We start from the raw sequence: 25,375 nt of genomic DNA on the forward strand, positions 1-25,375 counted from the left end.
AAGTTTGCAGTCCAGCCACGCATTCTCCAAATTTAAAAACAAGAAATTATAAGACACTGTAAAGGAAATTATTCTATTCATACTACAGGTACCATAAAACAGCCTTCATTAATCAAATTAAAATGCATACAACTTAATGTTAATTACTCTAATATTTCCCAGTGGCCAAAAAGCCAGATTTTCAAAAACAGGTGCCTAAAGCTTGTCTCCTAAATCCTTATTTGGGCACTTAAATAAATTGACTTATTTTCAAAACTGTTGAGTCCTCCTGGTAATAGGATAATGAAATCCAGATAATTTATTCAGATGTCTAAATATAGACTGAGGAAGCCAACTTTAAGCAACCATTTTTTGGAAATGATATTGAAAGCATACTAGGAACTTCAAAGTACAAATAAAAATGTACAGTCTCTTCCTTCAAGATCTTCCAATCTAATTTCATACATGACTCTGGGAAGAAGGATTGAGGACAGGAAAACTGTGGGTACAGGAATAAGATTATGAGATTACCCAATAAAAATATAAGCTTCTACTAAATTTAATTGTCTAAATCTGATGCTTCCTTGGTGCCATCTACATATTCTCTTTTCTCTTAAATAAAAAGGTGACACCATAAAGTTTTTATCTATTAGATAAAAATGGCTGAATGATCTCACTTCTCTGTTGCAAGCACATTAATATTCCAAGTGACTGCAAGTGCATTATCATATCAAAATCTGGCGGGGTTACAGAATTAACATGACATCTTATTCAAATACTGAACAGTTAAAGGAGTTCCTCTGTGAATAAGGCACTTTAAGTATAGCTTGACTTTGCACATTATGCGCACCTTTGATTCCCTGGCACCAGTTGTCATGTTCCATGACAAAAAGCAAAAAAAATTTCAGTTTAACACCTGATTTGTGATACATCTAAGCAGCATTTGGTCTAATATTAGATAGCCAATGCTGTAATTTCTTATTCAAGCAAAATTCACACCAAACTTCAAGATTTGGTCCAAAGTTTGAAATAATAATAATTAAAAATACTGAGGGTTTATATTCTGTCTTCTGAACAATTCAGAAGTTTACAGGGTAAGGGAGCTCTACCACGATACAACGTTGTCCTCGGGAGCCAAAAAATCTTACTGCGTTATAAGTGAAACCGCGTTATATCGAACTTGCTTTGATCCACCGGAATGCGCAGCCCCGCCCGCCCGGAGCGCTGCTTTACCGTGTTATATCTGAATTCATGTTATATCGGGCCGCGTTATATCAGGGTAGAGGTGTACTCAGCAGACATAAAAACCATGCTAACGTCAATATTGAAGAGGACTTTCAAAGTGGAAGGGAGCCCAGAAGAGATTGGACCTCCTGCCTTGAAGAGATCCTCATGAGAAGCATCCCTGTAGAAAGGGATGGTGTCGCCTGGTGAATCTACTCCCATTATATATCTGCTTGATGTAATGAGTTTTCAGGAAAATAGGAAATGAGAGAGACAATCTACATATGGTTGGTGGAGGAAAGGATGGTGTAGCACAGGAGCCATACAATGGGGTGATTTGTGACCTTTGACCAAAGGAGGGCAGAAGACATTCCCTTCTTGTGGAACCTGGATGTCTTCTTTGGTGGTTCAGTCGGCCTTTGTGAGGTAAATACTGCACTGGGTGAGACCATCGGGCTGTCAGTGACTTGCTACATTTTCTTTTTCTTGCAGGGATGTAAATGCCCAAGGATCACAGGGTCCCCTTAGAGTCCTTCAGAGAGTTCTGGGACTCATCTGTTGCACCATTGAAGAGTTTGGACCCTGTCACAGATCTAAGGAGTGCCCCTTCCTGGCCACCCACTAGGACTTCCGTGAGAGGAATCCAAGCCCCTGTGTTCTGGATCTCCAGGGTGTTTCAAGCTCCTGGATCCTGAATGGAGACCAGCCACTGCTCTCAATTTGGGTCTCTGGGCACACACTCAGGTCACAGACCTTGTACTGGCACCTCCCTCTCCCACCACAAGTGTTGGAACCCTCTGTCCGGCAGCTTCGCCTCTCTGGGTACAGCACTGAGCCTTGCGACTCTCTGGTTCTTAAACAGACCCATCACCCAAAACACCACCCAAAAGGAGTGAAGCTTCTGGCTTACAGTTTAACTCCCTCAGGGACATGCAGCAGTTCTGAAGTAGTGAGAACACACACACACACACACACACACTTTGTACAGTCTAAAACCTTTATGCTATTTATTTAACAGATAAAGCTCCGAAGAGTACAGATCAGACAAAATAATAAAATATCTTAAATGCACTGTCCCTCACTAGGCCACTCTTCCCTTGGGAGTCCTTTGGGATCATCTGTGTTCCATCAGGTAGGCAGGCAGGGTCCTCCCACACTTGGCCTACCCTGCCCCTGCAACAGCCTTCATCTTAATCTGGTGCAAAATGGCTCTCTCTCCAGTTCCCAACTGTGAGTCTCTTTCTAGACTCCAGCTGGGCTCACCTGCTTTTTTTGATCTGTCTTTTGGTAATTTTCCATTACTCCCGGTCAGGAATCAGGGCCCGCAGCAGACCTACCCAGTACAGCTGGCCTGCAGCAGGCTGCCTGATTGGCTACACCACCTGATTGGCTGGCAGACCAACCCTAAACCAGCAGCCGCTCGCTGGTTGATCAATGCTCATGCCTAGCACTGTGACTATTCCTGTATTGCCTTATTCCCACTACCCCTGCCATGCTCCCAACCTTGCCTCAGACCTGCCCCATCCTGGGACCTCACCTTGCCTATTACTCTGCTTGTTCCATGTGATTCTCAGCTCTGGTCTCCGGTTCCTGCCTCCAGCTTGACTCTTGGGTCTGGGTTCCCAGACCCATCACCCAAAACACCACCCAAAACACTCTTGGGTCTGGGTTCCTGATCTCTGCCTTGACCCTTGGCTCTGGGTTCTGACTCAGGAGGAAGTGTCTTCTTCCGGGTACAGCAAACTTATTTTCCCAAGGTGTTTTAGTTTGAATAGGTGATCATTGCATGCTAGCACTCACCATTGGCTCCGGCCTGGCAGAGACATGACTCAACCCTGCTAACTCATGGGGGATCCACATATATATAGGCTTTTCATAACACGTAATTCCATAACACAATTTCATAAAATCATCCACAGTTCAGAAGTGATATAGCAGAATCCCTAATTCACGATAGGGTCTTGAAGGAAAGATCTTCTATGGTATTCTGCACTTCTCTAGAGAGACCAGGGGACTGCAGCCATGAAGCTCAATGCCTAATCATGGCTAGAGTGAGAGACTGTGTCAGCCACATCAAGAGAAGCATGTAAAGATGCTTTGGTGTTCATCTGAAATGAGGACTTTAAATTAGTTCCTCTGGTCCTGTGGCAAATGGACAATAAATTGGGAGAATTTGTTGTACTTGGTGTAGTCGTCCTTCGCCAACAAGGCATGATGGTAGGCGACCATGAATTGTAACGCAGCTGAAGAATAGCTCTTGCAGCCGAGAAGGGCCAGGTGCTTAAGTTCCTTATGATGAGGAGTAGATTTTGACCAGACTTGTCAGTCTTTTGTTAGCCATATCAACCACTAGGGATTTAAGGGTGGGATGGGGGGGGGAAAACATTTGGCGACCACACAATACTTTTTGTCAGCTCTCTTGCATATGGGTGGTACCAGGTGTCTGCTATATAGTACGGGCTGATGACAAGAGGGTATCATTAATAGGCAGGGCTATCTTCCCTTGAGATGAAGTATGCAGGATATCCACCAGGGAGTGCTGAAGCCCCTGTGTCTCCTCTAGGGGAATTTGTAAATTCTCTGCCACCATCTTTACCCTGTTATTGAAAAACTTTGAAATCATCCATGTAGGATGGGAAAGGGGGCGTAACAACCTCATTTGCAAAGGAAGAAGATTTATTGGAAGGAGGTGCTCCCTCCTCGGGTCTTGGCTCTTGATCTACTGAAAGGTCTCCCTGGCACAGAGGGGCTTCCCAGGGAAGAGGTTCCCTAGGTACTGGTGGCTACTGCTCCTCCTCCTCTTACATGAAGGCACTCCATAAAATTGGTCACCGTAGGGGGTCCAAGGGTTCCAGAAAACTCAAGGTGGCAGAGTACATGGAAAAGAAGAGGGACTCCAAGGGTGTTCGTGTGAGGACTGACAGATTACACTACCAGGAAGGGAGATTTATGGAAAAGTGGTGGAATCTTCAACAAATCTCTCTGATTTCAACTGTGTATCGTCTCCCATATCCAATGGAGGAGCTAAGGATATTGGTACTGATATTGATAAGATGTTACCAGCATCTGAATGAGTACTGGCATTCGATATTTTGTGGGAGGGCATGGCAGAACTAGATGGTAAATTGGTGCTGGTGGGTGTATCAGTACCATCAGGTATGCCCTCCGCGTACCTCTCGGTACAGGGAATTTGGGCTCTTCTTCAAAGGTTGTCATTGGGGAGGAATCTGGTTGCCCCAGTGATCCAGAGCAGTAGTCCTCACATTGAGGTGAGTTAGTTAGTACCAAGGACAATATAGAAGGTCTCTCCACATGCTCCTCAATCCTGTGAGCCTCAAAGAGGGTGTACCAGGTGGGACCGGTGGTTTCTTTGAGTGGTCCTTGGGCTTGGAGGGTTCCAAAAGTGCTTCCCAGGGAACCAAGTGGGATTGTTTGCGATGAAGCTTCTCAATCCACTTGCTGGAAGCCTTTTCCATCATTACCAGGCCCTCAGCACCAGTTGAGGTAAGACCCTCAGCGGTATCCATAACAGGACGAGAGGTATTCTTAGAAAATCTGGTCTTCAGGGTGACTTCTCCCGACATTTACAGTCTCTGTCAGGGGATTGAGGTTGTTACTTCGCTGAATGCTTTGGGATCTCTGAAGCTACCCCTGTGTCTTTGCTCACTGGAGCCAGAGCCAAAGAAATTGCCAGAGCACTCAAAGTTGAAGCCAATGTCCTGGAGGGCCAGGAGGGAGGGAATCAGATATCACAAGTCTCAGTGAATGCTCCATAAGGAGCATTAGTTTCAGTCTTTCCTCCCTCAGCTTCCTAGATCTGCTCTTGAGGTCAAAGCAAACCTTACACTTCAAATGGACATGGAACTCTCTGAGAGCAGAAGCAGCTGCAATGCCCACTGCTGAGGGGGAAAGACCTCTGGCAGGTGTGGTAGGGTTTGAAGCACAGAGTTTGGGGCATAACCCACAGAAAAAATGCCGCAGGCAAGGTGAGAATGGGATAGCAGAGGACACTGATGATGAAAATCTCAGATCCTAGGCGCTCGGACGTGTGCACACCTAGAGTGGAGCACCCATAGAGACAATAACTTGAAGAAGTCCCAGTTACACACTCTCTCTCTCTCTCTCTCTCTCTCTCTCTCTCACACACACACACACACACACACAGCACTGAAAAAGCAGGCTTTAAAGAAAGAGATGACTTGTTCTTTCTGTGAGGGAGTGATATCAGCCCCAAAACTTATTTATTCACATACACTTACCCACACCACCCAGTAAACTGCTAAATACCAACCTTATTAAAGAAGAAAGGATGAATGGATGGAGAAGAAAAAACACTGGGCGGAGGGGAATTTTCTACCTTGGAATATTATTGAAATGGGTGGGAAAAAGCAAAATCTTCAGGTAGAAAGGTTTCTATTAAATAAATTAAATCCTGCCTAAATATTAATATGTGTTCAATTAAAATGTTGAGTAACCGATGTAACAGAATCTGTACAAAGCTTTTGCTGCACTTCAAATAAATTTTCTAGGAAAAAAGGAACAGAAAAAATATTCTATGCCAATGCACAGGATTATTCAGTCAGTAAAAGTATCTTGGGTCTAAATCCTGGTACTTAGATTCTACTCACTCCTTATTCCCACGAACTTCAATGGAAGTTTTCCAGAGTAAAAGCCAAGCAGCAGAACATGATTTCCCGTGGGGAATCTTCCAGGAGAGGGGCAGGGAGGGAGACAAATTTTGTTGAGTTCACCCTTGCAGTTTCTTTCAATTTATTCCCTGGGGGAAGGCTGCTGTTTCCTTCCTCTTTTCCCTTATGGAAGAAGCAGAGGGTCTTTCAGTATCCATTTGGATTTCAGGGATCTGCTGGAAGCACAGGGCCATGAAAATCCTAGGACTCTGCATAGACTCATGGACATTTTGCAGGTCTTCTGGGCTCTTTGGTAGCAGTTCTAATGGTGCTATGTTCTTAGGGCTTCCCCCACCTATGACAGCCCTGGAACCTCCCCTTTAAAAGAAAATTCTCCAGTGGAGAAGGGGCTCCACTGGAAGGATTCAGCAGTATTAACTGTCCTATAGAATCTCTGCCTGTTACTAGAGGATCCTCTTGGTTCCATCTCCACCCACACAGTTCCCTTCCTAAGATCAGGTCAAGGGATAAAGGAAATCAGATCCCTGAGAAGGCTGCCCTCCTGATTTGGACAGATCTGCAGGTGGAGGGACCTTCTCTGCCTGAAACTGTGGGGCATGATGTGGCTGTATTTTCCCTTTAAAGCAGAATATTTCAAATATCCCATTTAATTATACCAATTCATACCCCCATTTTAATAATGGCCATAACAATACTTTGTACTCTTACAGCATCTTTCTTTGGATCTCAAAGTATTAACCAGTAATGGATGAAAACTTCAAATGAGAAAGCAGTATAAAGAATCAAGGCCCTATTATTATGAAGCCCAGTTACAGGCAACTAAAGAGATACAAGTAAGTGAGCATGATATAAGCTAAGGATGGACAATAGGTTGCCTATGGAAGTACACTGCCAGGCACACAGCATTCCCAGTTTTCAAAGAAATCCAAGTGCTCACTAGATCACAAGTTGTATTGTTTTATGTTTTAACTGACACATTCAACAAGTAGTCCAATTTATGATTCCTGGTGTCATTCCCTGTGCAAGTCAAAATGACACAGCAGTCACTAATGACACGAATGCACCTGGCAAAGGTGCAAGGACCAGCACTCAAGCACCGTTTGTACCACTTCAGTGGAACAGCATTTCTAATATGACAACTTATGATAACGAGTGTGATGATATCTGTGTTTAGATTACATGTATATGTCACCTTCGCCTGATGAGAATATTGAAATTCTATTGTCCATGAGGGCAGAAGGGAAACAGGAAGCTACTACTGATGCCACAGACTGCAATAGTTTCTAGCTCATGTTACTGAAAAGTTCTGGTTACGATGCAGGAGGCCCTTATGGTTTAGGACTCGTGTATCTTAGAAACCAACATTTTCTTCATGTTTTACTTCAGTAGCTGAGAACATTTTGGATACCTGACCCGAGTCTCTATTTCTGCCATTCATAGATTTTTAAGGCCAGGAGGAACCATTGCGATCATCCAATCTGCCACCCTGCATAGCACAGGCCAAAGAACCTCATACAAGAGCTGGGGGAGTATACTTAGCAGAGGGCCCTTGACCTGCAAGTCAGATCTCCCTTCATGCAAATGAGCCTAGTACATACATTGACCTTCAAGAAATGATGCAAATTCTATCTGTTTATTCAGGCACTTTCTGAGGAGTTACTTCTGTGCAACTGGGGTTCTTTTGTTTGCGAGGGAGTTATTTTATTTGCATTTGCTAACATTTGTGGGGATGACAGAGAGTTTTTGTTTTAATGTTTTTATTGTAAATGCACCTAGAGATTGCAAAACAGGTGCAGCTTATAGATGGCAAATGATCTAGATTTAACAATTTTGGTACGCCAGGACAGAGTGCACCAAAGAAATGGTATGGTGGTCTCTCACTGGAGGGAGATAGCTTGTTTGCTCAGACCTTAGCTCCTTCCTACAGTTTCAGAGCACCATCACGATTCACTCAAAGAGCACTGATGTTAACTTTCACAGACACGGACTTAGCACCAAATTTAATGCTGATGCAAGCAGGCTCTGCTTTACTGGCTCCAATGCAGTTGTGCCCGTGTCCTATCTGACACTAGTAAATATGACCCTTGATATTAAATGATAGGTAGCATCAGAGAAAAATTAAAACCAAACAAAGTATTTTGGAGGGAAGGGGAGAGGAAGGAGTCAGTGAAGAACTCCCAGCTGTACCATGTGCGAAAGCTGAAAAGCTAGAATGATAGGTTTGGATACAGACTCTTTGGCAAATACCAGAACCAGTATGAGAAAGACAGAAACAAATATTGTATATCTAAGTAATGTTTATTACTCTCAGAAATTATAGCTACCTAGTGCAATGCCAACAATTAGAAACTGAAAAAACTGTACTTAAGTTGTCATCTTAAACACCCAAAGAGGATTGTATCTACAGGACTGGGGGGAAAAAAAATGTTGGTTAGACTTCTATTTGTGACCATCAGAACTGTTACTGTAATTTGGCCTTAATGACCTATAATCTCCTTTTGCATATGGCTTTTAAAATGGTTATTATTCAGCTTGATCTATGACTATAATGGAGCAGACCAGAACTGTGAGTATAATTAAAATAAGTTCCTGTAAAAGTGGAATATGTAGTACGTTGCTAATGTGTAAATGACTAAATAACTTAATTAGGTGAAATGAAGTGCACTTATAACTACAGATGCTTAAGCCGAATCATGATAATGTTGTGTATATGAATATATATTTTTTTAAATATGTTTATTAACCAAACAGTAGGGCAAAGAAATACAAAGCATACACCAACTATAAAAATAACAGGGGATGTTTTTAAAAGGTTTTAATTACAAACTATCATGAAGCTAGAAAAAGTCAATATTTTTAATCACTTTAAAATACTGAAACATGTTTTCACTATGCACTTCTACTCCCTGAAAATCTGCTCTGACACCAGCAAGGTCTTACCCCAACAAGGTCTACATCAGCATGTAAGATAAAAATTAATCTTCTGGTAACCCTAAAGAAAAAAATAAACATGACCACAAGTGCAAACTATACATTTTCCCCACTGTCCCCATCACTTCCATTCGCGTAAGCTTGCAAGATATTGAAATGTATAAGTCTGTAGACAAATGGGGCAGACAACGGGCCCAACCCTGCTCCTGTTGAAATCAGTGCCAAAACTGCCTCTGACTTCAATAAGAGCAAGAGCAGGCCCCAATACAGAGGGGAAACTGCATGAAGTGCACTTGATGACTCAAAAAATAGAACAGGACTTGACAGTGTCCCATTTGAGAGCATCAAACTCAATACGAGGAGCTGTAAAAATCACTTACAGCACTTGTATTCCTCAATTCATCCATATTCATTCTTCCTCTCTCTATCACTGCACCCTAGGTGAATGTAACATAACCATGTGCATGATGAGGAGATGAATAAGACAAATTATTGAATGTGTGCTTGAAGGAGGCTTCAGCCAAATCAGAAATCCTGAAATGTGCACTTCTAATTTTACGATGAAAGATAAAATAGAAAAAGTCCTCTAAGTGGAAGCTTCACAAATGCTTGAAAGAGCTGCAGCATCTCTTCATCCCAGGAAGCAATGATGCTGCCTGCTGTCCTCTCCAAAACAAAGATGTTATGGACTTTATCCCATTAGCTCCTCCCCAACATAAGAGCAGATCCTTAGCTGATGTAAATCAACATAGTTCCATTGACTTCTATGGCGCAATGCATGCCACTTTACACCAGCTGAGGATGTGATCCACTATAAATTCACTATCACTTTCTTTAATATTTTTAATGCTTAGGAGAAAGCCGTGACTACCAACTCTTCATTTGTGGATAATATTTCCCCAAACAGGAACAGAAGTGTTAGTGCTGAAATACCATAAGAAATGCCATTCTTGCCGTATTTCTAGCTAACCTATAAGCAAGAAATATCACTATCCCACCAGAAAGCCTGTTCCCACTAGATTTTCAACCCAGTTTTGTAGATCCAGAGTAACTGGGTAAGCATCTAAGCTTTTGAGTGTTTATCAACACAAAATCTTTTGTCAGGTTCGCCCATCAGTAGATGAGATGTTCTTCTGCAGCAAATAAGTTCTGTCATGAAACCCTAATGAAATTAATAAGAAAAATAAACCTTTTCAGTACAGATGTTGAGGACAGCTCCCAAACGTTTCAAAGAATGTCGGCATGGTAATACAAAATTCTGACTGTAACAAAAGTCTCTGAAAACTACATGTTATTAGCCATTGGGCTGGGTAAAACAAAATGGCACTAATCATGGAGATGCACAATCATGCCTGTAAAGACTCTCCGCCAATCGGATGAAGGACATGGAACTAACAATGGGATAAGATGACAGTTCAAAGAAACTCTCTCTTTGAAGCGTCAACAAGAAACTTGGCCTCTTAGAGTGAGGTAGCTTCCTGACCGTGGGAAGCTCACATACTCTGAAGAGATTCCATCTTCAAGTTTCCTCCTTATGAACAAATTAAGATTAAGAAACTAGATAGCATGTCTGAAACCTCCTATACTTTTGGAAATGTGGCAGCTTAAAAAGGACACTCTCTCCTATCTTTCTGAGAGAACAGATACTGGGCCAGATACAGGGCTATAAACTAATTGGGCAGCTTAGGATTCCCTTGCTAATAACAATAACTTGCTACGCACAGGCACAAGAACCTTGCTTTGGCATGATAATGATGTTATCATGGAGTACTGAATATATGCTGTTAATGATGGAGGGCTGGCTTCACCTCTGACTGAAAGGAGCTGGAAATAGCTCACTGCATAATTATGCATAACCTGGTCTCCTATAATAGTTTCCCCAACATGGTAACCATATTTCTGGCTGTCTTCAAGGAGCATCTCCACCACGACTAGAGGGGATGCTTTGAATAAATAGCACAGCTCATTTTTGCAGTACATTTCTGTGTATCTTTATTCTTTGTGCACATTTTCACTACAAAGGGAACATATGGTCCATTATAACTGCTTCAAAATGTTTTTGAGCCATTTGAAAAGTTTTTAGCCTCTGGCACCATGGGGTTTACAAATATCCCTCTCTACAAGGTTTCCCGGGGAGAGGGGGGGGTGATATTTAAAACATACAGTACCTCTGGGATACAATTCATTTAGATACCGTGGGGTCTCAGTAACTCCCGTTCATCTTCAGCTATTTCTTTTGATTGATTCATGTACTTGGAGAAATGTATTAAGCTTCATCCTTCCCAATAAACAATAAGAATTTTTGCTGTGGGATGCATTGGGCTGCTAAGTTAAATCGAGACACATTCTAGAAAGTAATGAGGTAACACTCTTTGTTTTTTAGCACGGGTTTAAGAAATCAACAGACAAAATTGTTTGTTATTTCTTCTAGCTCCGTAGAAGTTTCAGATAAGTCTTTCCTTGATATTAGAGGATGTATTTTTGGTAAAGAATGTTTACTCTGAATATTGTACATATTGAGAGCTCAGGCCTGGACTAGATTATTAAACTCTTTGTGAGACGGAACCAAGTCATACTCTTCAATTTTGTGCCACCCCAAACACAGTGATGGTCTTCCATGAATATAAATCAATAATGTGAAAAACACCAGAACAAGAGAATGGATTTGCTGTCCATCTAATGGAGATCCTTGATCCAACCGAATCATGAGAGTGGAGAAAGGTCACTGTATTCTGGGGAAAAGGAAAGGAGATAATACAGACCCTGATAACACTTAAAGAGACCCCATCAACTAAAAAAAAACTTAGTGTAAATGAACAAGATTAAAAAGAGTAAGTTCTTTCTCACTATTATTTTCAGTGTGTCTACTGGTGCATTTCACACTACTTTGTATATGAGACATTTTCACTGCTTCCCTTACATACTTAGTTTCCTGTTTGTCTGGGTTTCTCAGACAGAGACAGATGGAGATTTAAAAACAAAAAATAGGAAAATGTGGTTGTAAAACCACAAAAATGTGCAGGGGAATTCCAAAGTAAGTGTAATACCTCCAAACCCATTTTTTTTAATTGATTAATTGATCAAGTTGATTGTGCCTCTTGCAGGAAATGGGTCTCATCCTGCTCCACCACTGGGCAGGTTGAGTGAGCATAGAAAGAATACGCCTGCCTCTTTTTTTTTCCCTTCCTTCTTTCTTTCTTTTTTGTTTTGTTTGTTTGTAATCTCAGTGGACTTTCAGTCTAAATGACTGGATTAAGGAAATCAACAAAGAAGGAACAAATATAAAATCTCCATGAGACTTAGCAAAGTGTGTCTGTGTCTTTCCCTCTGTAAAATTCCCATTCTGAAAATGTGTCCCAGACTAGCTTTTTACATGTAAAGATACAATACATCACACATTCCAGTTTCCACATTAAAGGAAGGAAGAACAGTCTTCCTGATACAATCTCTGATTACCCAGGACTAAACAGAAATGTTTAATATTAACCCAGAGAGGAGTGAAAATTGTTGTTTTGTTTTGTTTTTTTTTAAAGTCTGGCAACAGTCTTTAGCTAAACTAGTTTCTTGCTTAAAATAATAATAACATAAGGTTTAATTTTCACCACTAAGTATTAAGCAGAAAACCAACAAGGTACCTGTAGACGTGGAGCATCTACAGAAGAATGTACATTAAAAGCTCCTATGGTACCAATACTGTTTTGAACTGTGTGTTTATTTTTGTGTAATTGGCAATTTTCCTATGTTAACTTCCTAATTAGATATCAACGCATTTTCAGGATCTTGTACATTTCAATCACAGTCAGGGACATGAGAAGAAGCATTGCTAGTTCACACTGACCAAACCGCTTAATCAAATCTTGACATGAGCATGAACCTGAAGCACTGTCACCACTATGCTGCCACTACTGCCAATTAGCTACTCCAGTTTTAAAAGAGAGAGATAAAAGAAATAAAGTGGAATATAAATGAGGAAATTAGGAGAGTAAAAAAACAATGTCCATTAGTTAATAAGCTGGCTCTTAAATTAAATTCTCTAATTTGTGGTGTTTATGAAATATCTAATTTAGGAACATGAATTTTTTTTTCTATTTATACAATAAGACAGTATTTCCTAAGTAAATATTCCCAAAGAATTCAAAATCTACAGAGCAATTAGACAACTAGACAATTAGAAAAACAGAAGTTAAGCAGTGCATTTGTTAGCAACTATGATCCTGTAGAATGAAGCGGCGTCATCTAGCTTCTTGATGTACTTAACTACATTTTTCTCCAAAGGCTTCTATGGACAAAATACAATCAAATAAACTTGGTTTCGGAGGACCTAGAATATCACAAAGAACAGAACTGCCCTCAAATAGCATTAGTTTAAGACCAATAAACAAAGATTCCTGATAACATACTGCATGTGGTATCTGATATCTAGCCAGCATAGAAGAGTGAATTCAGTTTACAAGGTCCTACTAAACAAATTGTTTTGGTAATACGTAGACAAGATGAAAGAATACAAGGCAATAAATAATTGTAGAAGTCCATCAAAAAACAGAATAGCCCAACTTATCTACACAGACAAGAATAGCAAATCTTTATTTTCCAAATCTTTATGTCCATTTCTCCTCCAAACCTTCATCACAAACATTCAGTTACTGGTAAAAAGGGATTTTAAACCTAACAAACAAAAAAAGTGGTTTATCCAAACTCAAGTAAAATTATGCACCAAAAATCAATACAGCTTTCATGAAGTGCTTTGCTATACACTGTACTGTAAAATAATGTATTTAAGAAGGACTAAACCAGCAATGTTTTCTAAATCTGGGTAGGTATGATTTCTACAAGGTGAAGTGCAAACCTTTGGGCTTTTGCAATAAAAACACAACACAAATTTCTTAATATCCAGATCATTAAATCACAATATCCATATCCTCTCCTCCATGCACAATGCAGGGAAAAGAGCTGAGTGCTGGGGAGACAAATGACTCTCCAAACCAGTGGCGTAACAGTAGGGCAAACCAAGGTCTGCTATTGCAGTCTTAAAGCTGCAGAAGCTAAGGAAGCTCTTGAGCTCCATCCTTCCCTGGCAGGAGGTTTGGGTATTGGATCTATCTGTGGCAGTCATGCAACCAAGGCCCCACCCCCGCCTTGCTCTCTAAATCTCTATTCAGTCCCAACAGGCCATGAAGCAAAACCGCAGTAGGTCTGATGCCTATTGGATGGTAGTCACGCAGTGGAGGGAGGGGGCGAAAAAGGACTTACTTCTAACAGAATATAGACCCAATTCAGCAAGATGCTGAATCCCTCCTGTGGAAGCTCAGCACTTTGCAGGACTGACCTCTTATACCGAGTTAAAAATTAAAAACACATTTAGAATAAAAACTAATATTTAAAAATCACGTTTATTTTTATGTGTATTACAGCAGTGTTCAGAGGCCACAGTGTGTGAGGCACTGAACAAAAGGAAAGAGACAGTCTCTGCCAAGAAATAGACCAAACACACAAAGGAAGTATTATCTACCCCATTCAGATGGGAACTGGGACACAGTCAGAGATATGTGACTTGCCCAATGTCACAAAGAAATCTGTGGCAGAGCTAGGAAATGAACCCAGATGTCCAGTCCACTGCCTTAACCACAAGGTAAACCCTCCTCTTCCTTCACACTCTTGCCAATCCAAAGGTCAGCATTCTGCCTGTTCCCTCTAAACAATGATAGCATGGAGGAGGCCGATGTTATCAATAGTAACCAAGCAAACACAGACTCCTGAACTCAAGTCTTCTAGTGAGTAAAAAGATAAATATTTTCCTTTAGGTTTTATTTTAAAGAAAATAGCTCTCTATAAGGGTATCTTTAGCATTTTCCACAACTAAAATGTTAATCTTCTTCTGATCAAAATGTAATATAATTGGGCCTAATTTTGTCCCAACTAAAGTCAATGGCAACCCTTCCATTGAACTTACGTGGGATCAAGATACTTGCCTTTTTCCATTTCTGTTCACTTAGTATTTCAGCCCACTCTTATCTAGAACGAATACTCCAGGTCAACCAGCTAGAGTCTGTACTTAAATGTTAATGTGAGATCCTGAAAACTGAATTCAAGCACTATTTGGTTTGCCAAAAATTGACACATTACATGGGGTTTTCATAGTTTGATGTCTGCGTACCATAAGGTTGACTAAACTATAGTTCAGGCATATCCCCTATTTTATGCGATTAAAAAGCTACTTTAACGGTCAAAGAAAACAAGCGTATTGAATTACTATACAGGGCATAATTAAATCACAAAAAGTATATTTACAGATTTGTTATCGTTCTAATTTAAAATTGTACAAGTGATGGAACTCCGGGCCATTCAAGTCACTGGAGTTATGAATGTGCATCTGAGGACAGAAATTCCATTTTTAACCCCATTTTACATAGGTATCAAACCACAGGATGTATCTATAGACATATTAAATCCACGTAAGAAATCTACCTGACGCTAACACAGATCTTCATTCATGAGAGTCTCAGCCAAAGGAGCAACACTGCAGATGCTACCTGGTTGCCTTGCACTCCCTCCTAGCCTCTGCCCTCACATGTGCCCTACAAGATTCACTCTCCAGGCTCCACGGATTCAAGGTAGAAGATACTCCCATGCACTTATTTGCATTTTTCCAAGTTTCTATGGAGGGATGAGACTTTTACATTCTATTTAAAATATAACAAAAACATTTAAATGAAGATTTGCCCCCAAGTATGCTTTGAACCACAATGTCCACTGCTACATAGTTGACTGCAATATCTTTCCTGCTTCTGATCTTATTTGGAGGGGGCAAGAAGTGACTGGTGCTAGGCGGTGGTTTAGGAAAGGGACTGGACAGCCTGAAAGCAAACCCAGCATTGCTCTCTAGATGGGAATCCCTTCACAGGTCCGTCATGCTAGCAGTAGGCAAGGCTGCAAGTATGCACCTAGTTACCCTCAAAACATATGCAATATATGCAAATTCACACAAACAATTTGTAGGCACTTGCACTACAGAGATTCCATGTGTCACAGCCTCACTTCAGGATTGCCTTGCTTTTAAGACTTCAAAATAACTCCCTTTCATACATTTGCAACTCACTTATGGCCAACACTTGCTGTCCTCACTCCGGCAAAACTCCCATTGACTTGAAATAGGAGCTTTGTCCAACTAAGGAATACAGGATCAGACATCTTAAAAGTGAAAACCAGTGGTGAAAAAAATGTGGCACTGACATTATGCACTATGTTATAGTTTGGGGGCATTTTGCTCCCAGGCTGAAAGTTTATATGCCAGCGCTGAGCAAAGTTCAAATGCCCAGTCCAAGGCACAAACTTCTCAGAAAGAAGGTTTGTAAAGGAAATGCTGACAGACCCTTAAGTCTAGCATCACTAGCAGGTGCTCTCACGGTACAAAGACATAATTCAATCAAGTTTTAGACTGATGTCACAAAGTACAAAACAACTCAAATGGTTTATGAACATTACCAGAACCTCTGAGATTAAATTACAGTCTTGATATTCAATCAGGAGTCATGCTTTGTTATTTTTAACATAACAAACTCATTTTAATGGTTATTTATCAAACAGGTTGACCATAGTTAAATGCATGATCCAAGGAGAAACCAGGTTATGCTGTGTTAATCTGGTAACCCCCAATTTTATATAAATTATTCAGGAACAAGGCAGTTCAGGAATCCTTTGTTTATGGTCAACATCATCAGAATTCAGACAGATGGGTGCCCAATCTAGTTATATACTCACAAAATATAATGAACTGGAACCCTACCATCTTATATATTATATTGGTATATCTGATTAGACTGAAAATCTTTGTCAAAGATATTGGCTTAGATGCAGAAATTACTAGGTGAAATTCTATGGCCTGTGTTATGCAAAGGGACACCCTACATGATCATAATGGTTCCTTCTGGCCTTAAAATCTGTGGGTGAGATTCTCACCCCTGTTCTGGTCACAGTACACTGGGTAAAAGGGCCGGAGCAACATTAAGGGGTTCTAAAAACCTAGGATCCAGCCAACAGGAGAATTCCCCCAGCACAAGAACTGAAGACAACAGCCACCTGCTGTATTCCGAAGACTCTTGCAAATCCTAGTATAAAGGGTGGGGCTGAAGATGGGAAGGGGATGTCAAGGGTATGAAGAGGTGGAGCCGCAGCACATAGTGTTGCAGAGATTCTAGACAGTGCTTCTGTCTACAGGCGGCTGGTGATAGGCTATCATGATCTGGACAGCCCTGGCTAGGAGCCACTGAGGCCCCCTGAACTACTCAGAAAAAGGCACAAAGGTGACAGACACCCGAGCCCCACTTCCCCTTAGACTGCGAGTTCTATCATGGCACAGCACAGACTCTCACCCTATGAATATAATAAGCACGAATATATATAGCATATCCACACAGGGCTCAATTTTGCTGCTCTTAATCACATGAGAAAGTCCACTGACCTAACTGCTCCCACTGACTTCAATAAGAATACTAAACACAAGTAAGGTCTGCAGGACACGTCACCCTTAAAGCAAATCTGAAAGAAGACAATTAAAGCCCAGTTCTACTCCCCTGGAAGTCAACTGGAGATCAGAATTTGAGTTCAGTGGAAGCAGGATCAGACCCTTATTAAACATTTAATTTCAGTGACCAATATTTCATCTTTCACTTTCGATAGACTTTGAATAGACTGGGTGAAAGGCGCTACATAAGTGCTTAATACATGATCTTAACCTCAGAGGCCTTTCCATCAATTGAAAGAGGAAACTCTAATTATTTTTAAAAATCAACTCTCCAGGATAAAACTAATTCCTCAGAAGTACTCTCCAAATACAGCAGGACATGTGAAGTGCTGTTTCCAAAATAGATCAATACAGTTAATAAACTCCACATTGTCATTACCACCAATGATAGCCGAGAAAGTCATTCATTGAATGAAGCAAGAGAGGGTCCTGTGGCACCTTTAAGACTAACAGAAGTATTGGGAGCATAAGCTTTCATGGATAAGAACCTCACTTCTTCAGATGCAAGTGAATGCTGTCACAAGAAAGCACAATAGCATTCTTAGGAATAATAGTGTTACTGTACCTTTAAATAAAATACCTTTTCACAGCTCTGAAATCCACCAAGATAAACTGATTTTTAAACACACCTGGTTGTTTGATAAGCTGATCAACTGCGCTTTTATTTACTTTTGTGATGAAAGTAAACATGCCAACCTTTCTCAACACTTTTGCTATTCCTGCAAGTCTGTTAAGAAAAAAAAATACTTTAATAGCGTTATAAATATGAAGAAAATTGTCTAAAAATTCAATCACTACTGCTGCTGTACTACAGCCTTGCCAATGACTACTAGGCAATAAGCCCTTATTGAGAGCAGGTTAGATAAGACATATGGAGGCCCAGTATTCAAAAGAAGACATACAGCATGAAGACACACATCCCAAATGTTTATGCTTCATAAATACGGATAATGGTAGCAGAGCTTGGGCACTTGGGCCAGATCTTGGGAGTACTTCCTAACAACAACAGAAGTTGAGGACCCTAAAGACCTCATTGCTCTGGGCCCTTGGACATTCAAATATAAATAGCTACTCAAATGCGAACGCACAATTTTGGTAGTTATTTTTAAAAATCCGGTTCTATGTTTAAAATCAAGATCCCTACATGCAGTTTCTTGCAGGGATTAACACTGCAGAATAGAGTGTGGACCAGACTAAATGTCCAAAGTGATCTCATTTAGCTCTTATTGTTATTAGGGAGTATCTTGATCCCCATTGTTTCCAACCATGTAGTAGGGTGCTTTCCAGACAGAAAAAAAGTTCAGGATTCCTGTCCGAAGGACCTCTATGAATTTAAAGACTGATAAACATATAGACAAAGGTTATGGAGGAGTATAATATACACATTTATATTTACTACAGTATAAATATATACATGTATTAAATAGGACATGTAAACTATTCCCAAATTACACTGATTCTTCTCTCTGGAGACCAAAATCTGACTTTATTTATGCCCGTACAACCCATCTAACTTCAGTAAGAGTTTTGTCTGAGTGAACACTATGGGATTTTTCCCCAATGGTTCTATAAGCATCTAAACAAAATTAGTATGACCCTTGAGATACTTCCTGTAATATAAATTAATTTGCACTTTTTTGACAAGTTTAATTTCTACCTATTGAATGGCTATGTTCACCACACTGATAACATTTATCCAAAAACATGTTGGTAAAAGATCTTTAAAATACAGACTATTTGAAACACACACACTGTTCCTTATTAAGCAATTTCAAATCTGTTATATTGGCTCATGGGAACAGATCTAAATAGCATCATAATATCAAACATTGAAACTCACAGGCCAGAGGCCACCACAACTCTACTTCTTTCTAAGCCTTACTAAGTCAAAAACTTCCAGATACAAAATGTAGTTTACCTTTAGAAGTAAATGTTTGATCTCAAAAGCTTAAAAAAATGACTGTTTATCATAGCAAATGTAAGAAAAAAGGAATAATTTTAAGCTCAAAACACAACTGTTTATATGGCAGTCTTTAGTACTTTGTGATTCTGAGCATTTAAAAGAGATTCAGCATAAACTTTCATTACATAGTTGTATTATATATGTTTATGTGACTTAGTTATTCATCTGTTATTTAAGTGATATCCTCATTGCAGTTATCTGGTAAAGATAATTTGCTGATGTTGTCCAAAAATGTTAATTATTTAATTCTTAACAGTCTTTGAATCCCAAAGTGTGTTTGTTTAAAACCTATTATTTACTAGAGTCATTATCAAACACTGGACTTTCAAATTCAACCATGGCATAAATGGTAGTGTAAATTACACACTGAATGTAAGATGGCCAGAAAATGTTTATAAGTGGCAAAGCAATGCAACTTGCAGGATCTGTTGTTCAGCAGGTGCACAACGCAATTATCGTTTATGACTCAGTAGTGTTCTATGGGAATAAAATTCAGTTGATGGGAGTTGCACTGACTTATGACAAGAATGAATGTGAATTTGGTTCCTAACATGCTGCGGGTGGTGTGGGCACAAATCAAATTAGAAGAAACCTATTGTATCTCACACCCTCCTAATAATCCCTTTTTCTACTGTATCCTTCAGTGTGCAAGTTACACTGGTTTTGAAACCCCACTTAATTCCAGATCAGGGCAAGTTACACTGGTTTAACACTTGCACCTTTTTAAGACTAACTTACATTCATTCAATAACTTATAACATCATTTATGTCACAGCTAAATTTGGCCTACAGACTCCTATGGCAGCTGCACATGATTCTTTCAAGCTGCACCGGCTGAATTTGGACCCAATTAATTTTTTATCACTCAGACTGTGAAAATATACGTTTTAGAACTATAGATTACATACATGAGGTTACATACATACATACATCGTGGGATAGGTATACCCTGATCATGATTAAACAACAAACCCATACTAAACACAAAAAAAGATATACTAGCTAACAACAAAGTACATGTATAAATTACAGTTTCAAATATAATAAACACGGTACTGCACTCTACATAATCTTTTTGTAAATTGTTACCTAAACTATCACCTTCCAAGACTACAGTTTGTCACTGACCTCTTTGTCAGAAGTTAAGAGGGGTCGTATTTTTTCTGATATTATTAAGATACTAATTTAGTTTCAAATATTAAAATACACCTCTACCCCGATATAACACGAATTTGGATATAACACGGTAAATCAGTGCTCCGGGGGAGGGGGGGCCCTGCGCACTCCGATGGATCAAAGCAAGTTGGATATAACGCGGTTTCACCTATAACGCGGTAAGATTTTTTGGCTCCTGAGGACAGCATTATATCGGGGTAGAGGTGTATATTCAAATAATTATTGATGGCAATTACTTTAGGATGCTCTTTATAGGATAAAACTCCCTTTGAATAAGGTACATGCTTGGTAATAATCTCTCCTATTTACTTCTAAATGTATGTAGTATGGGATCTCAGGGCCAATTCAAACACCACAATGTAGGCCTCATCCTGCTTCCAGTGTAGTCAACAGGACGATTTGCCATGGAGGCTAATGGGAGCAGGATCAAGCTCTTTATACATAAACATAGCTGGAAGGATGGGAGGTAACCAGCATTCTTTTTCTTCTTAATCATAATTACACAACATTAGTGATGAAAAATATGGTAGTAGCTGCTCTTGAGTATTTGAGTCGCTAAATCCTCAAAGATTAGCAAAAGACAAAATTAGAGAAGAATATTACAATCCATAAATACAATCTGATAGTGGTGAAGACTGGCAGGTTAAATGATCCAAGGGTCTGCGATTTCTAAAGCTACTTTTTTTATTTTTGCATCAATACACCGAAATGGTGGAATGTTTTGTGTCAGGTTGATAAACATGACACAACATGCAACTAAAGCCCATGCCCATATTAAATAATATTTTTCTAAGTCTGACCCTTAACTTAATCCATTACAAATTTGAACATCTACAGCCAGTCTTTCAGAGCACCTATTTAACTGCAACATATAATCATATACCAATGCCAATTTCTACTTCTCAGTTATTAAAACTACTCCTCTGTATCGTTAAAATCTCTCATTTTATTTTCTGATGTTGAACAGTAATTCTGCATTTTTTTAAAAAATAAAATAATAATAGCACTCCTCAAAAAAATCTCCCAATTGCGTCTATTCTCTCCCACACACACACACACCCCTCCTACAGACACCGAGCTTTGGATGCAAACTGAGGTGGCACTAGACCCAACAGCTACCAAAACCTTTTTAAGATAAATATTATATTAGTATAAGTTTTCCTGCTGATCAACTAATAATGAAAAAATGTGCTTTATCACAGAGGGGCATGCTCAAAGAATGAACTGTGCTAAAAGCCCTTCACATTTTGCTACAATTTACCCACAAACACAGCCCAAGTCAAAAATAACTTCAAAATCAAACTGAATTTGTGTCTTTCTACTTAAAGAAATATTATTTGGTGATCACTATTTTTCTAATTCAGGACGACCTTAATCAAACTAGGGACAAAATTTTAAAAAAGCAGCTTTTAAATCCTTTAAATCAATTGACATATTCAGTGATGTCTATGCTAACGAAGATTTTTCGCACCATAGGAATGGCCAATCCTAAGCATTAATTCATTCTATTGCTGTTCTCATCCACACAATACTCAAATACACATACTGTGAGCAACCTTGAATAGATGCTTGAAAATGTAGGTAAAATTAAATACTAGCAGAAGAAGAAGAAGCCAAAATGTAACACAACTGGGAGGGAGAGGGATTTTGTAACCACCAGGGATTTTGTAATAGCTGGAAACCTGAAGTGTGCCAGGTGTGACCAATGTACTAGATCTAACAAATTGTTCAGTACCAACAATATCATATGTCTGTATCAAAATCTATTTCAAAATCGAGTACAAACAATTATTGTCTCTCTTATCTCACACTCCCATTGCTAACTAACAGTTTTTATTGTAGAGAGCTGATATAAATGAAGGACATGACAGATATTCAAAAAATATTTTAGAATGTTGGAAAAGTAGATTTTGTTATTTTGGCATCCTTTCCTAAAAATTAATAAGGCTTGATTCAAATGGACATGTGTATTTCTCCCTTTGGTTTAATACCATTGGCTAGCAGGTACTAAATCACTTTACAAATTCAATATACAAGTTGAAATAACTCTAGGTAAGTTTTCTTAAAAATAATTCCAATCCTCACCAATTCCCCCTGTTAAGGTCATAGAGCCTCTGAACCAGCATGGCTGAATTGTTTTAGTGCTCTCTGCTGAACACCTGCAAACATCAAACAAAAGCTGCTGGTCCTTTACTGGGTTGACAAAAACCTTTCATGTGAAAAATGCTCCATGGGAATGTCATGGCTGTGGCTCAGGTTACATTCCTTTCTCCCTTGCAGCCTCACCATTTCTTAAGGTGGTAAGAATCCATGTTTGTGAAATTAAAGATTAAAGGAAATATGGCTCTACTTTATTTTCATTCACACACTACAAATCACAACACAGCACTGTGTATTAAATGAGTAAAAAGCTATAAGATGACTTCAAGATTAAACGTTACCACACTTCGCAAAACCCAGTTGGTTTCACCTCACTACATGGGACTACTTTTCTTTGGGGTCTTTTTTGTACTGAGAAGTTTCAAGTCAACACAGAGGGATGACGACATCTGTGCCTCTTCAACACAAGAAATATCAGTTTTACAGAGGAATGTCATTTGTCTACTAAACTTTTTAAGTTCATCTATCCAACAGAAAAAGTAAACTGTATATAAGTCTCAGTTTTGAACAAATTTTGATAGCTAAAAAAATTGGGACAATAAATTATATTTCTGAATTACTAATATCACTGTTTTTAATGCTGCTGAATATTCATTTATCTAAAACATCTCTTGCAGCAGTTTCCAAGGCACTACTATACACAGCTAACTGACTAGCAGGAACACCATGAAACAATAACTACTCTTTTTCTTTATACAAGTATATCTTCAGGCCACAGATATACGATTTAGTGCATTAGGTACAATACTTTTAACATGTGGGACATCTTTTTGGGGAACCAATGAATATTCATTTTAAATTCCCTGTCTAATGACCAAACAGGAGATTTTTATATAGTAAATTGCAAGTTATTTACACAAAGAATAGTGTACATTGTTCTTCACACCACTGTGAATAAAATCTACTAATATATATTTCTATTTATCAGGCAGGGCAATTCTACCCTCTTCTATCACAAAGTGGTATATTTAAGCATATGCATGTTAGCACAGATAGTGAGATTAAGTATGAATTTCAAAGAGAGCTGTTATTTTAAATGGTCCACATCTTAATATTACTGACTTACCTCAGTTCATTAAATCATTTGCATGTCAAAAATGATGCACCAAAGTTATTTCCATAGTTTCAGTTTTAGACATAATACAAACACTACAAAACTCAAGTTCACTAAATATATAGAATTTTTATCCTTTGTTATTTTTTATCACACTGACTTCATAGCTGAAGCGTCTGACAAAATTCTTAAATATAACAAACTAGTTAATTGCTGCTAGACCAGAGTTAGCTACTGCATTGATTGTGTATAAGCATGACAAATTGATTTGTCTGGCACAAATGCTTTACACTTCTGTCCAATGAAAACAAATGTATTGAATATTATACATTCAATAAAAACAGCTATTGTCAATAAAATTATAAAAATAGGATTAAGCACTTTAACATAAGAGATATTAGGCAAACTATGACTATAAAGTTATTGAGATCCGTAAAATCTCCAAAGTCACTACATTGAAAAAATATCTATATTTATGAAGAAAAATCATAAATATATTTTCATTATTTTAAAAAATCTAAATATTATCAGAGGAGACTTAAAAAAATAGAGTTTAATAACTGTAAGTAGCAGCTAATATGACATATAAATATTGTATAATACAGACTAACTTCAAATTAATGGTAATAAAGTCCTTCTTTAGAAATTAAAAGTTAATTAACATATCAGTGCATTTCATAAAAATGGTTAAACTGAATGCACAGAAGAGGTTTCTTTAATTACTTGAGTACAAACTGAAAATACCAGACATGAAACTATAGGCAATGACTTGTATATATATATATATAGATATCCAGTGACAGTTTGCAGTAAAGACCTGTCCAAATTTACTATCTGATTTAGAGCAGTATTCTGTATACAATACTGTTAGGTACATTGTACAGTTATGTTCAATTGCCAGTACTTTTAAGACACTGCAACTGTTTAACTGTAGATGTATTTGTGACACATCCAAAACACTCCCTGCAGCAATGTAGGAAACCTCTTAAATGGAATGGAATAGGCAAAAGAATAAAGAAATTTAAATGTGTCTAATTTGAAGTAGTCAGGCATATAAAAATTTCCGACATAAAACTCCTCTCTAATTGCCAGACAATCATTGTACAGGTGTTCTATTGCGAAAACTCTGATATATACATATACATAGATACACATATATAATGTGTCACCAACAAGGATCCTATATTTATTAAATGAAAAAGTCGCCCATATACTACAACTACAATAAATAATAAATAATATTAATAATAATGATAATACTCAGTGAATTTCAGGGGACTCTTTGAAAGGAGTAAAACAATTAAGAAAGAAAAAGTATTAGTGTATTAAATTAAAAAGAAAAATTTTGAGATTTCAAGTTGATCAAGATTATTCCATCAGTAAACATTAACTTCTAAAATTAAGAATTCTTTCTTTAGTATGGCTGACCTTTCTATTATGATTCCTATTTATTTATTTATTTAATTTACTAAAAGAGGCTTTATTCCTGTTTACAAACTAAGTCTTATCCTAGCTGTTTTGGTTATCGTTCTTCATATATAAACACAGAAACTCCAATTTTTAAACAAAACATTCTCCGTTTGATTTTTAAAAAAATGAGATTTAACCTAGCTCACTTTGAACAATTATACCGTTGATTTTTTTTATTTACAATAACAAACGTATGGAAATATTTGAAAATGTTCCAATCAGACTTGTCGAAATAATAATAATACCAG

At 38.6% G+C, this 25,375-nt stretch overlaps 1 protein-coding gene across 32 annotated transcripts in view; it reads right to left on the bottom strand.

Moving 5' to 3' along the window:
* Positions 1-25,375, bottom strand: part of TCF4 (transcription factor 4) — a 324,983-nt gene that overhangs the window by 295,096 nt on the left and 4,512 nt on the right. For 2 of the 32 annotated variants that reach the window (XM_065598780.1, XM_065598776.1), the window contains exon 3: positions 17,934-18,031. The exons of the other annotated variants lie outside the window; for them this stretch is intronic. In XM_065598780.1, the coding sequence (XP_065454852.1) occupies positions 17,934-17,994 (61 nt within the window). In that variant the 5' untranslated portion in view covers positions 17,995-18,031. The remainder of the gene's footprint in view (positions 1-17,933; positions 18,032-25,375) is intronic. 32 annotated transcript variants of the gene reach the window in all.

Source organism: Chrysemys picta, chromosome 6 (genome assembly GCF_011386835.1).
Source record: "Chrysemys picta bellii isolate R12L10 chromosome 6, ASM1138683v2, whole genome shotgun sequence".
Taxonomy (NCBI): Eukaryota; Metazoa; Chordata; order Testudines; family Emydidae; genus Chrysemys; species Chrysemys picta.